Source organism: Carcharhinus amblyrhynchos, chromosome 3 (genome assembly GCF_965287045.1).
Source record: "Carcharhinus amblyrhynchos chromosome 3, sCarAmb.v2.hapA, whole genome shotgun sequence".
Taxonomy (NCBI): domain Eukaryota; kingdom Metazoa; phylum Chordata; class Chondrichthyes; order Carcharhiniformes; family Carcharhinidae; genus Carcharhinus; species Carcharhinus amblyrhynchos.
The window spans coordinates 58,102,518-58,116,747 of record NC_137326.1 but is presented as its reverse complement, the minus strand read 5'-3'; the positions used below and the strand labels follow the sequence as shown (position 1 = coordinate 58,116,747).

The 14,230-nt window shown below is 42.9% G+C and overlaps 1 protein-coding gene across 6 annotated transcripts in view; it reads right to left on the bottom strand.

Moving 5' to 3' along the window:
* Positions 1-14,230, bottom strand: part of dag1 (dystroglycan 1) — a 103,883-nt gene that overhangs the window by 34,292 nt on the left and 55,361 nt on the right. For all 6 annotated transcript variants that reach the window (XM_080184312.1, XM_080184319.1, XM_080184326.1 and 3 more), the window contains one exon: positions 3,918-4,347. In XM_080184312.1, the coding sequence (XP_080040438.1) occupies positions 3,918-4,181 (264 nt within the window). In that variant the 5' untranslated portion in view covers positions 4,182-4,347. The remainder of the gene's footprint in view (positions 1-3,917; positions 4,348-14,230) is intronic.

Here is a 14,230-nt window from a genome sequence, read left to right as displayed (position 1 = left end):
AAGCTTGACACCATCCAGGACAACCCATCTACCAACTTAAACACACACTTCCTCCACCACTGACACAGTGGCAGCAATGTGTACAATCTACAAGATGTGCTGCAGCAACTAAGGCTCCTTCTAAACCTGCAACCTCCACCACCTAAAAGGACAAGGGCAGCAGATGCTTGGGAATAGCACAACCTGCAAGGTCCCTTCCATAAGGCCAGAAGAGACAGGACCAGAAAACCAGAGGATACAGGACCAGAAGGCCATTTGGCCCATTGAGTCTGGTCCATTCAATGAGATCATGATTCTCAAGCTATCCTGACTTGTATCTCTAATCCTTCACTATTGTTGAGTAAAATTCTGGAACTCCTTCCCTATCGGCACTGTGGGTTTACATACACATGGCCTGCAGTGGTTCAAGGCAGCAACTCACCATCAGCTTCCCAAGGTCAATCACAGATGGGCAACAAATGTTGGTCTAACCAGTCACCCTGATCCAGTGAGAGAAATTCAGACTCCTCCTGTGCAGATTGAACAGCTTCCATCTTCTCCCATAACTGAAATGTTCAATATTGGGGATCAGCCTCATGGCTCTGTGCTGACGACTGAAGCTGTTTACAGGCTACTATTTATCTTCCTTTGTTTTCCAAGCAACTTACTCTCAAGCAGATTTGATTAATTGCTTGGCTCTGTATAAAATTGGTGGGTGGTATTTTCCATCATTTGAAACACAATGGCAATGCAACCTCCAAACATTTACTGCAATTAAATAGACTGGGCTCTGCAGCCACACATCAGAAAGCAAAAGACCTCAAACTTCAGACTCCAATGAGGAGAAGAAGGAGGGGGAGCTTTGTCACAAAGATCAAGGCCACCTGCATCTTCCCCCACACTGGACCAAACTCTCTCTCAGGTTCACCCAGCTCTTGGCCCCAAATTTGTTTCTTTCCCTCATTTCTCTCTTTATGCCTTTGTCCAGGAGCTCCCATCAGCTTATTCCCATCAAACTACTGACCACCCATCTTCCCTTACTAGCTCCCACATTAGTGGATACTGTTACCTGTTCACTCTCCTCAGGTATTGTCCTGCTCTCAACGCCCCAACACTCGAAAAATCAACCTTTGTCTTTGCAAACTACCACCCCGACTCCAACCTTCTTGTCCCTGTCCAAAGATATTGAATGTGCTTCCGCCTCCCAAATCGTTGCCTACCTTTCCTGGAACTCCTCGCTAGAATCTGGTTTCTGTTCATCACAGTACCAAAACATTTCTCAAAAGTTACAAAATAACATCTTATGTTGCCGTGACAAAAGTAAATTACCCCTTCCTTGTTCTCACCATTTGCATCTTATTCAAAGTACAGCATTGTTTTTCCACATTTGCTGTCTGCAGCCTGTTGTAATTCACCACCACCTCCTCTCTTGACCCACTCATTATCTTGGTCACACCACCTGTCCCACATCCAGAACCAGATGAGCAGAAATTTCCTCCAACTAAATATTTGGAAGGCTGAAGCCATCATCTTCATTTGGTTACAAACTCAATTCCCTTGACATTGATGCCATTTCTCTCCCTGAAAACTGAGACTGGACTGTTCACAACTTTGTCGTCAAATCTGGCACCAAGGTGAGTTTCCAGTCACATATCCATACCATGACTCAAGCCACCCATTTCCATCTCTAACTTCATCAGTAGCTGAGACAGAGACAGGGAATCTGGTGAAAACCCCACACTTTGGTTACCTCTGGAACTTGACTATTCAAATGCATGCCTGACTAGCCTCTCATGTTCTACATTCAATAAACTCTCAATCATCCAGGTCTCTGCTGCCTGTCTTCTAACAAGCATCCACTCCAGTTTACCCATCACTCCTGTACTTGGTGATCTACACTGGTTCCTGGTCTGCAAAACCACCATTTCAAAATGCTCATCCTGGTTTCAAATCCCTCCACAGTCCGACACCCTCTATCTGTAATCTCTAGCCCTATAACCTTGGATTTTTCTTTAATTCTGAACTCTCAAGCCTTCTTGATTTTAATCACTCCACCACAGGTGGCTGTGTCTTCAGCTGCCAAGGTCCTAAGCTCTGGAATACTCTCCTTAGCAAGCTTTTAGTCACCTGTCCTAAAATCTCCTTGTGCCTGGATATATATTCTTGTAAAGCACTTTTACTGTTTCACTACAGCAAACGTTGCATATGTCTAAAAGAGGATGTGGCTTTTGCCTGTGTCCTTTTTACACACATACCTTTTCCTCTAAGGAACAGTGATAAAGCGATGGAAGGATTAGCAGGCTGATTGTCAACCAACATTATGAACACTCCTTCTGTGGCCAACAAGTCCTGGGGTTTGGTGACAAACTTGGAATTTTAATGTGGATACAAGTATAAAACTGGATCTCTACCACCAGAGGGAGCAGTCTTCAGTTCAGCATTGTGTGAAGAACAAAACCCATCTGACCAAGAAAGCTCCATGTTCAATTCAGCTTCTATTCTTAACTGTATAAACGAGTCCAAAAAGGAGACTGACAACATTTTTTGGGGATGTTGTGGGTGGGAGGGATTTTATTTTTGCTCCCAATTGCTAGCCAGTAGTAACCAGCCAAAACCAAACACGTGAGCTCCACTATCTTGGTAAAGGCAGAAGATGCATGGGAACATCACTTCCAAGGCACATACCACTCCAATGTGGATGTATAGCAGCATTCCTTCAGCACTGTTGGGTCAAATTCCTGCAGCTCCCCATGGCACCTTCATCACAACAGTTTACAGTAGCTCAAGAAGGCTCACCATTGCCCTCTCAAGGGAAACTAGAGATGAGTAATAATTGCTGAGGATTTTCAATTGTGTCCAAATCCAGATCATTTTCTGAAGTGAAGACACTTCGACAGTGAAGCTCACACTCAACATAAGGTCATGAGGAGGACCAGCCATTGTGTACAGTGGGTTGATTGTGCCCTTTGGGACTGACTCAAGCAGGAGGAGGAAGGCAGGATGAAAGGCGAATTTAATAATAAAAAGCTCATTCACAAGTTGCAGTCAGAACAGGCCACAAATTCCTCAGATTCCAGAGATAAGCTGCCCTGATACACACATCCCTCATGGAATTGTTTAGAAATGCAAAATGTGAGAATTTATGAAAGCAAGTTTTTACAGTTATTAAAATCCTGCAACATCTGCAGAAAGTTAAAGCCTTACATTCTGGCTGGGCAGCTGTACATCACTGAATAAGGCAGTGTGTACAAGCCTTCAGCTGGAACTGGTCAGGATGTAATCCAGATCTTAAGGCTGTGCCAATCATCTGGATCAACAGGTGGACACTTGAATCATTGATTCACAATAAAATCCTCATCACAAACCTTCACCGTGTCAAGGGCGAGGATTAATGAGTGCAGCAGAGAGCGGGCAAGTATTGAACCCAGCTGGGATGCAAAGATCATTCATCTCGGTGTCGCTGGGGCCAAGGGCTGAATCTGGACCCCTTGTGGACAGTATGGCTCCCTGCAAGGGACTGAATCTGAAGCCCTGGAGGAGTGTGGCTCACTGCCTCTAGCATAAAAAGGTGCAGTCAGGATTTTCTTTTGGTATGCAGGTGTAAAATGAAAGATGCGATGAATGCTAATAAGTTTCTCACGGTTAGGGGAAGCCAACAGGATTATCCTATGGTAAAAGCCTCGTGCAAATGGTTTTCCAAACCCACTTCATTAAAGTACATATTTCAGCCCCCTCCCCTCACTCCCATTACCAGTAGGTGTGTTTTGGATTTCTGATGGTTTCTTTTAAGCATTTGTCAGCAGCATGTTGTGAAAGGAAAAGGAAAGGTGAAAAATGAACGAGTCTTCTACAATACAGAACATACTCAGTGTACACTCGTGGTGTGACTTGTAACATGGAGTTACAATGAGGCAGTGAAAATTGAGTGAAACAATTACCTTAAGCACTGCGTGGGCAGGCAGCACCTCAGTTGGGATTCTCATTGTAAAAGCCCGACTAATGTACGCAGAGCCATCCGGGATACTGAAGGACACAGTGGGCGGCGGGTCCTGTTCCAGGACCACTGAGTGCATGGAGGCCTCGATCTGGCTGTCCAAGTCTTTGATGATCTGCACTGGTTCATTCTGCCAGTGCGCCAGTGCTGTAGCCTCCAGAAGCTCCAGTATCAACAGAGTCCTCCCCATTCCGTGCAGCAGAAACATTCTCCCAAACCAGAGGGGATAGTTTTTTTTTAAAAGGTAGAAATGTAAAAGCGGTGTTGATCAGGTAGTAGCAGCCGCAGAGAGAAAACCCAACACTGCTGCGATACTCAGTCACGCCAGGTACAATCCTATCATTTATTCTCTGTGCTTGACATTTGACAATAGCCTGCAATTAAAGGACAAAGAACAAATACATTATTTTCAGTAAAAAACTATTTTATCTGGTGAAGCAGTCTAGCACAAGGGAGCTTAATTCTAAAATTCACATTATCCAGGGGTTATGTCAAAAAGCAGTTCCTCACACAAAGGGTAGAGGGGATCTGGATCCATCTCCCAGCTAAAAATCCTGAAACCAAGACTGACAGATGTCTGTTAGGAATGTGTTTGGGGTAATGGCCAACATGGGGTGATCATGATATAAACCAGCCACGATCAAAGCAAATGCTGGGAAAGTCCTGAGGGACTGATTGTCCCCCTCCTATGTTCTGAAATAGGGCTGGTGTGTTACATGAGGATTGACTAAGGACAAAATGCATTCATTGTGCATAAAAATACTCAACTAGAGTGCTTGAGCTGCTCCCAATCCAACATGCCAGCCTCTGGAAGACTTTTCAGCATTTACATTGGAATGGGCGACCCCACAGCCCCGGCAAATCTTTGGCATGACTGCAACTGCACCAAATAGGCCACAGCAGGTGACTGGCTGCTAGCTTATATGGACTCAGCATGCATCGAGGTGAGATCTCAAACAGTGAGGTGACAATGTAGCATCCTCGCCAGATCTAAATTAGCCTCAAGTGAAGGAATAATCAGGAAGGGATGATTTTAAGAAAATGTAACATCTTCCCAACTGTTGGCTAGTCGCAATAAAATCACATTTAATTAGGGGTGGTGCAGCTGGGGATTGACACTGACTGCAGAAGGCCAGAGCACTGAGAACAAGCAATATTAAAGCTGTTCAAGACTCCACTGTCCATGTAATTTCCCCAGAATTGTTCAGTTGTTAAAAACATGCCATCTGAATACAGAATGTGAAGCCAGGTGTGAACAGCTGGCAGTAGAATTTCATTAAAAAGAATGGCCCAGTAATCAAATTCAAAATAAGCATCTTTTCAAATGCATTTTTCTTGTGCATGACGCTCAACTTGTAAAGTAGTAAAGAAAGACTACATCTTTCAACAGAGCTCGGTTTCACTCCTATTTTATTGTTTTCTCCTTTTGAAATCCCATATTTGACACAACCTAACCCAGTCTCTTGGGCACTATTCAATCACCTCAAGAGCCAGAATAACAATGTGTTTTAAAGCATTAACCCTTTAAATAGCTGAAGCACGTTAACCCATTGCTCCGCAGAATACAAAAACTTCCTTGTGTTGGGTTTGCAAGCCAAGTGAGAATTATTCGTGCCTATTTAAAATAAAGCAAACTCACTGGTGTGAATCCTTGCAATGTCTATACATCAGCTCTTAGACACTTTGACATTAAATCCTTTCCAAATCTTATCTTCTGAACTGAGTACACCAAAGTTGCCTTCCACATTTAGGTTTTTGGCAAGGTTTCAGTTAACCATTTCAACAAATGAACTGTAGCATGCTTGAAGGAAATGGTGGTTTTAAACTGATACCATCCAAAACCTCCACATCACAATGGTTTTTTTTTCACTTCACATCAGGGTCTGTTGTGGGCCAATTTGATTAGAGGTAATAATTTGTCATTATCAATCACCAATATAACTACCAAACTGGTTTAAGCTAGATGAAGCTAGGTCTTTGTCTGACAATCTCTATATTTATTAATTTAATATCACATTTCCTACTAGGCCAAGGTACCTCAGTTGCTATATGGCTTTCTTGGTTAGGTTTGCTGAACCCAGGACAGAGAACGATGCATTCCGGTAACCTCACTCTTCACGTTTGCTCAGACATCAAGAAGACACGATTGCACAATGACCCAATGGACTCCATGTTAAACCACAAAATTAGTCACTTGAGCACAGCTCTATAGGATGGCCCAGCCCATCTTGGGCTGCAGCAGAAGTGGATGGCAGTAAGCAGCGGCATCTTCATATAGTCCCATTGCTAGCAATAACCCAATGAGACAGACAGCAGCAAGCACATCGTCTGTGTGCAGGGAATTTTTTATTTGCTCCTTGTTGAGAGGTGCTGTGTGTAGTTTTTAGTACTGATTAGTAGAAAAACCAATGTTTTGTTGTGCAAGGGGCAGAGGTTCCATTTGGTTGCTGGTACTGCAGTCATAGTATGACAACGCCTGATTGAGCCATACATCCACTACCAATGAGTGACCAACTATCCTATTCCATCTCCTCTCCCCCACAAGATTCATTGATATTGAAGGTATTGAATAGTCTCATCACTAAATACCACTTACAAAGAAACATAAGGTACAATAAAGGAAAGATAGCTGCTGTTCCAAGACAACAGCAATGTATATTTAAATAACACCTTTGATGCCTGTGTAATGGCATTCCCAGCACAAACCCTCCACCACCACCACACAGTGGCAGATGTATACCAACTACAAGATGCACTGTAGGAATTTACCAAGGCTCCTTTAACAGCACTTTCTGAACCCATGACCACTACCACCTAGAAGGACAAGGGCAGCAGGTACACTTTGAAGATTCCCCTCCAAGTTACTCACCATCCTGATTTGGAATTACATCACCATTCCTTCACTGTCACTGGGTCAAAATTCAGAACAGCACAGAGTGTACCTACACCACATGGACTGCAACGGTTCAAGGTGGCAGCTCACCACCTTCTCGAGGGCAATTAGGGGTGGGTAATAAATGCTGGCCTAGCCAGCAACATTCATATCCCATAAGTGAATAAAAATACATCCCAGGACTAGTTGTTTGCTTGTACTGTACCCAACAAAAAAAAAAATCACTAACCTCCACAAATTCACTGAATCACAAACTTGACTGAAGTGTGGATTAAGATCCAACTGTTAATTGTTACAATACCTCTGATCTCTGCGGTATAATGATTCGTCCTACTCCACAGTCCACTGACTGATGCTAAGGTGCCGCTATTAACTTACTATCCAGTACTGTTCAAAATGACTGCTTTTCCCACAAAGATGTGGATTGGTAGGTGTTTGACTGTGGAAACAGATATATCCATTTCAGTTCTCACCAAATACTGACTGACATTTGCTTACACTCTTACAGGGATGACTGATTTTAGGTGACTGGCAGCAAGAGCTCTGGGTGTGCTCCCCTCCCTTCTCCTGAAGTCATGAAGACCAACATTAATAGTTCAGCTGCTGCTCCATCATGGAGGGTGGAACCTGGCATTTTCCTCACCCACATGCCATACGAATGCTGGAGGGCATTGCATATGGATCAAAACAAATTGCTGCGGATGTTGGAATCTGGAACCAAGAGAGAAAATGCTGGTAAATCTCAGCAGGTCTGGCAGTATCTATAAGGAAAGAAAAGAGCTGACAGTTCGAGTCTAGGCAACCCTTTGTCAAAGCTGTGACAAGTTGTCTGGATTCAAAATGTCAGCTCTTTTCTCTCCTTACAGATGCTGCCAGATCTGCTGAGATTTTCCAGCATTTTCTCTTTTGGTAGGGCATTGCATATATTGGAGTGAGCCCTAAAGTAATTCTTTGTTTGTTATTTGTCAGCTTAGTGCTTTTGGCAAGCTTGAAAAACAGAATAAATCACATTACACCTTCAACTGGAAACCTCCACTCAACGTGGCACCAAACAACCTTATAATTTAAGATCCTCCTGGGGGTCTTGGAATTGGATATCTAAACACATTCCTGAATCTGAAGGTAATGAAGGTTTGACGACAAGCAATTCATGGCATCCCCAGAAACATGATGGCACAAAACCCGTATAATATCTAGACTTGCACAAATATACATGCAAAAAGGTGCGTCTGCCATGTCATATGGTGTAATGAGTCACAGAAACTCCTGTTTGACTCAAACATCCCAGGAATTAATGAAAGACAAATCACTGTCTGAGCACACGTCTGGCCAAACAGACACTTCCCACCTTCCGTTAAAACTTCAGACTAGTTAGATGCCAACGCCTGATGAAAGGCAGGTTCAGCTGTTTTTGCATTTTTGTTGATAAAGATGTTCAGGGAGATGGAATGGAGGTGGGTAAATGTGAGTCAAGATATTGGACAGCCCTTAACTGACTGAAAAGGGCTGAATGATCTTCTATAGAATCATACAAAACAAAAAGGAGGCCTTTTGCCCCATCATGCCTGTGCCAGCTCATTTGAAAGAGCTATTTAATTCCCCCGGCAAATTTTTCCCTTTCAAGTATTTATTCAATTCCACTTTGAAAATTGTTAAGTGATTGTTGAGTCTGCTTCCATCACCCTTTCAGGTACTGCAATCCAGATCATAGTTCATTACTTAAAAAATACTTCTCTGTTCCCCTCTGGTTCTTTTGCCAATTATCTAAAATCAGTGTCCAACGGCTAGCAGCCACGATGAACCTGTCTTCCCCACCCTCCCAAAACCACCCCTCCCCTCCCCACTCACTTCTGCCAGTTCCTTATGTTCTGAAATAGTGTCAGTGGGGCATTCAAGCCTCATGTGGAATTGTATTAATTGATATGTGGAATTATGTTTAATTATGCCTTTGTTGAAGTAAAAAGAGCTCATGCAGGGAGCAGTGTGTAGAGCTGGACACGCCCATTCTCAAGCACAAATTAACAGGCGATTTGATTCCAGTACATACCCTGTGATTCCCAAATATGGGAAGACAATTTTTGTTTGAACGATTTGCCTTTGAGGTGGGAAAAATTAATTTCAAAGCTGAGCCCCATATGTTCCACAACCTTTATTTGACCTTTTTTTGGTTCAAACAGATTATGTGGTCTTGTGTAGAAAATATATATTTCTTTTATAAATTATGTGCAGAAATTAGCACCCTCAAATGCTTTACTCACTCTATCCTTGCCCTCTGTCCACTGAGGATCCAACTGAAAGTGTCCTGTATCCCTGGTGTCCTTATTTATAGATAAGGACTGTGCATTACCACCCTTTCTTAATGCTCGCAAATCTTCTCCAACTACCCTGAAGCACATTTCTGAAATTCTGAAAGGACAGCCTTTCAATTTTCATTTGCCCAACCTCTCAAAATAAAAAAAAACTTCCACTTCCCATCTGGATTATTCCCAACCCACCAACACTGATACTTTGGAAGTTAACCACAGTCCCCACAATTTGGTTGGGCTAATCTGACCTTTCCCACACTCAAATGGTTTCTGCTGGAACCAGATCAAAACCACCCAGCGGCAGAAATACTTCAAGCAGCCAAGGAGAGAGTAAAAAGGCTCTATTATTTTCCACGACAGTTTGGAGATGACAGCTTGGGATTGGGCTGAAATCATTATTTGGGTGACGAGCTATGTTGCCCTCTATAATCTTCCACATCCTTGCTGCTGAATTCAAGACTCACTGAATTGTCAACTCAACTCATTCCTTTCCAGAGCCTCAAACTGCTGAACAATGCCCCTTCCTCAGTCTCCCAACAATCTAGATTCTTGAATTCCAATCTGAGTGCCACCTAGTCATGGCTGCTCACTCCTCCAGCCAAAGATGGCAACAGCATGCTGCACTATAGGTTTTAGCTCTGTATTTGGGCTTTTCAATTCAAAAATTAGTTCTAAGAAACAAGCAGCAGTAGCAGAGACTTTCTCCCATGTTTCTGCTTTTTCTATACAGTCCACTGTGACTGCAAACCTCCTCTTTTACAAAAAGCAAAGAAAATTACAGCACAGGAACGGGCACTGCAACCCTCTAAGCCTGCACCAACCATACTGCCCATCTGAACTAAAACCCCCTACCCTTCTGGGGACCATATCCCTCTATTCCCATCCTATTCATGTATTTGTCAAGACACCCCTTAAAAGTCACTATTGACTAATTTGATAGAATTCTCTGAGAACACTATATGTGCAGCAGACAATGGGGAACCTGAATCTGGATTCCCAGAAGGCATTTGACAAGATGCCACACCAAAGACTGCTACATAAGATGAAGATGCATAATGTTACGGGCAATGTATTAGCATGGATAGAGGATTGGTTAACTAACAGAAAGCAAAGAGTGGGGGTAAATGGGTGTTTTTCTGGTTGGTAGTGACTAGTGGTGTGCCTCAGGGATCAGCGTTGGGACCGCAATTGTTTACAATTTACATAGATAATTTGGAGTTAGGGACTCCTAAGTGTAGTATGTCAAAATTGGCAGATGACACTACGATGGGAAGGACAAAGTGTGTAGAGGACTCTGAAAATCTGCAAAAGGGATATAGATAATCTAAATGAGTGGGCAAGGGTCTGGCAAATGGAGTACAATGTTGGTAAATGTGAGGTCATCCAGTTTGGTAGGAAAAGCAGCAAAATGAATTATTTAAATGGTAAAAAATTGCAGCATGCTACTGTGCAGAGGGACCTGGGTGTCCTTGTGCAGGAATCTCAAGGAGTTGGTTTGCAGGTGCAGCAGGTAATTAAGGCGGCAAATGGAATTTTGTTCTTCATTGTTCTTAAACTTCATCCCTCTAGCAATGAGATTATGTTGCAGCTGTAAAAAGTGCTGATGAGGCCACACCTGGAGTACTATGTACAGTTTTGGTCTCCTTACTTCAGAAAGGATATACTGGCACTGGAGGGGGTGCAGAGGAGATTCACTAGGTTGATTCTGGAGTTGAGAGGGTTGGCTTTTGAGGGGAGACTGAGTAGGCTGGGGTTACACTCACTGGAATTCAGAAGAATGAGGGGAGATCTTATAAGAACATAATCTTATGAAGGGAATAGATAAGATAGAAGCAGGGAAGTTGTTACCACTGGCGGGTGAAACTAGAATTAAGGGTTATAGCCTCAAAATAACAGGAAGTAGATTTAGGACTGAATTGAGGAGGAATTTCTTCACACAAAAGGTTATGAATCTGTGACATTCTCTGCCCAGTGAAGCAGTTGAGGCTACCTCATTGAATGTTTTTAAGGCAAGGATAGATAAATCTTTGAACAGTAGAGGAATAAGGGTTATGTTGAGCGGGCAGGTAAGTGGAGCTGAGTTCACAAGAAGATCAGCCATGACCTTATTGAATGACAGAGCTGGCTCGAGAGGCCAGATGGTCTACTTGAGCTCTTAGTTCGTATGTATCTGCTTTTACTACCTCCCATGGCAGCGAGTTCCAGGCACCCACCACCCTGTGTAAAAAAAACTTGCCTCTCACACCTTAAACATATGCAAGGAATTGACTCTTCCACCGTGGGAAAAAGCTTCTGACTATCCACTCTGTCCATGTCCCTCATAATCCCGTAGATTCCATCAACCTCTGTCATTCCAGTGAAAAACACAGTTTCTCCAACCTATTCTCATAGTTAATATCGCCATACCAGGCAACAGCCTAATAAATCTTCTGTACTCTCTCCAAAGCTTCCACATCCTTCTGGTAGTATGGCGACCAGAATTGAATACAATATTCCAAGTGCAGCCTAAGGTTCTACAAAGCCGCAACATGACTTGCCAATTTTTAAACTCAACGCCCTGGCCAACGAAGGTTGCCATATGCCTTCTTGACCATCTTCTCCATCTGCGTTGCCACTTTGTGACCTGTGTACCTGTACACTCAGATCCCTCTGCTTATCAATTCTCTCAAGGGTTACTGTATATTTCCCATCTGAATTAGACCTTAATTAAACTCCATCTGCCATCTCTCTGCCCAAGACTCCAACCGATCTATATCCTGCTATATTTCTTGATGGTCCTCATCACTATCTGCAACCTTTGTCTCATCTGCAAACTTACTATCAAATTAGTTAGATTTTCCTCCAACTCATTTATATATATTACAAACAACAAAAGGTCCTAGCACTGATCCCTGAGGAATGCCGCGAGTCACAGCTCTCCATTCAGAAACACACCCTTCCACTGCTATCCTATCTTCTACGACCAAGCCAGTTCTGTATCCAACTTGCCAGCTCATCTCTGATCCCATGCAACTTCACTTTCTGTACCAGTCTGCCATAAGGAATGCTGTCAAAAGCCTTTCTGAAGTCCATATAGACAACAACCATTACCCTACCCTCAATCACCTCCGTCACTTCTTCAAAAAACTCGATCAAGTTAGTGAGACATGACCTCCCCTTCACAAAACCATGTTGCCTGTCACTAATACGTTCACTTATTTCCAAAGTGGAGTAAATCCTCTCCAAATATTTCCCTACACTGATGTAAGGCTCACTAGCTTGGAATTATCTAGATTGTCCTTGCTACCCTTATTAAATAAAAAGGAACATTGGCTCTTCTCCAATCGTCTGGGACTTCCCCTGTAGTCATGATGTGGGTATGCCGGCGTTGGACTGGCGTAAACACAGTAAAAAGTCTGACAACACCAGGTTTTAGTCCAACCGATTTATTTGATAGACTCACAAGCTTTCGGGGTTGGTCCCTTCGTCAGGTGAATGGAGAGAACTCTCCATTCACCTGACGAAGGGGCTAACCCCGAAAGCTTGTGAGTCTATTATCAAATAAAATCGGTTGGACTAAAACCTGGTGTTGTCAGACTTTTTACTGTGTTTACTTCCCCTGTAGCCGGTGAGGATACAAAGATTTCTCTTAAGGCCTCAGCAATGTCCTCCCTTGCCTGTCTAAGTATTCTGGTGTATATCCCATCAGTCTCTAGAGACTTGTCTACCTTTATGTTTTTCAAGACCCCCAATACCATCGCCTTTTTGATCTCAACATGATCCAAATTATCCACACACCCTTCCTCCCCAAGACTCAACATCCACCAAGTCCTTCTCTTTGGTGAATACTGACACAAAGTACTCATCCAATACCCCGCCCATTTTCTCTGGCTTCACGCAAAGATTCCCTTCCCTGTCCTCGAGTGCGCCAACTCTCTCCTCTTGCTCTTTGTGTATAAAAAGCCTTGGTGTTTTCCTTAATCCTGCTGGCCAAAGACTGCTTGTGACCCCTTTTAGCCCTCCTGACTCCTTGCTTAAGTTTCTTTCTACTTTCCTTGTATTTGACACTTGGTTCATTTGTGCCAGCCTTAACGAATGCTTTCTTTTTCTGACCAGGTTTACAACATCTCATTATCCAAGGTTCCCAAAACTTGCCATACTTATCCTTCATCCTTACAGGAACATGGAAGGAGGTAACTATTACTACTGGTACTTACATATGCCTTTAGCACAGTCTCCCAACACTCTTGCATCACTCAGTTATCAAATCAAACTTGATCAAAAGGGAATCAGTGAGAGATATTAGCGAAGGTGAGCGGGATACTTTGAGGCAAATGAAATCAGCATCAAGTGCTCTCAAAGCTTGCTGGAACATTGCTAGAAGAAGAGAAAGACTCTCCATACCCGAGTCAGATGTACAATGCAGTGAAACCTCCATTATTCATGCTCTGATTATCCACATTCTCAATTACCTGCTAGAATTTTCGAAGCTATTGCACAGCGCACTAACACCAATTCCTTCCCAGCTGACAAATCAACCTTACAGTTATGAAATATTAAATTCAGTTTGTGTTCTTCAGATTGTACAGTTCTTCATTCCTGAGCCCAAATGTCTGACACCGTAGTATTGCAACAACTAAAATTTGGATGCTCTCAATGATGTTAATTTCCATTATTTAGCAGATGACAAGGCTTCACTGCTGAAAGCTTCCATTAACCAATCCCCATCATTGTACATTGTCCCAACATCAGATAAGCACTTTCTACTGTACCAGAGTGCATCTTGCATTTTATTTTCCCAATGGTTGGTGCTGAACTGAGAGTAGCTGAATGAGAATGTTTAATGTTGGTTAACACTTTGAGGACCCTCACAAGCAGTAGAGAAGACAGATCCTATTTCAGAAAACTAGTTTGGTATTGAATCCATGCAGAGGTGAAAGAACTACAACTTGCATTAATATTGTGCCTCTAACGCAGCAAAACACCAAAGATTTTTTACAGAGTGATCAGACTGAAACTAACAAAACCATAGAAAACAATGTTAAGGCAGGTAACAAAGCTTAGACAAAAAGGAAACTT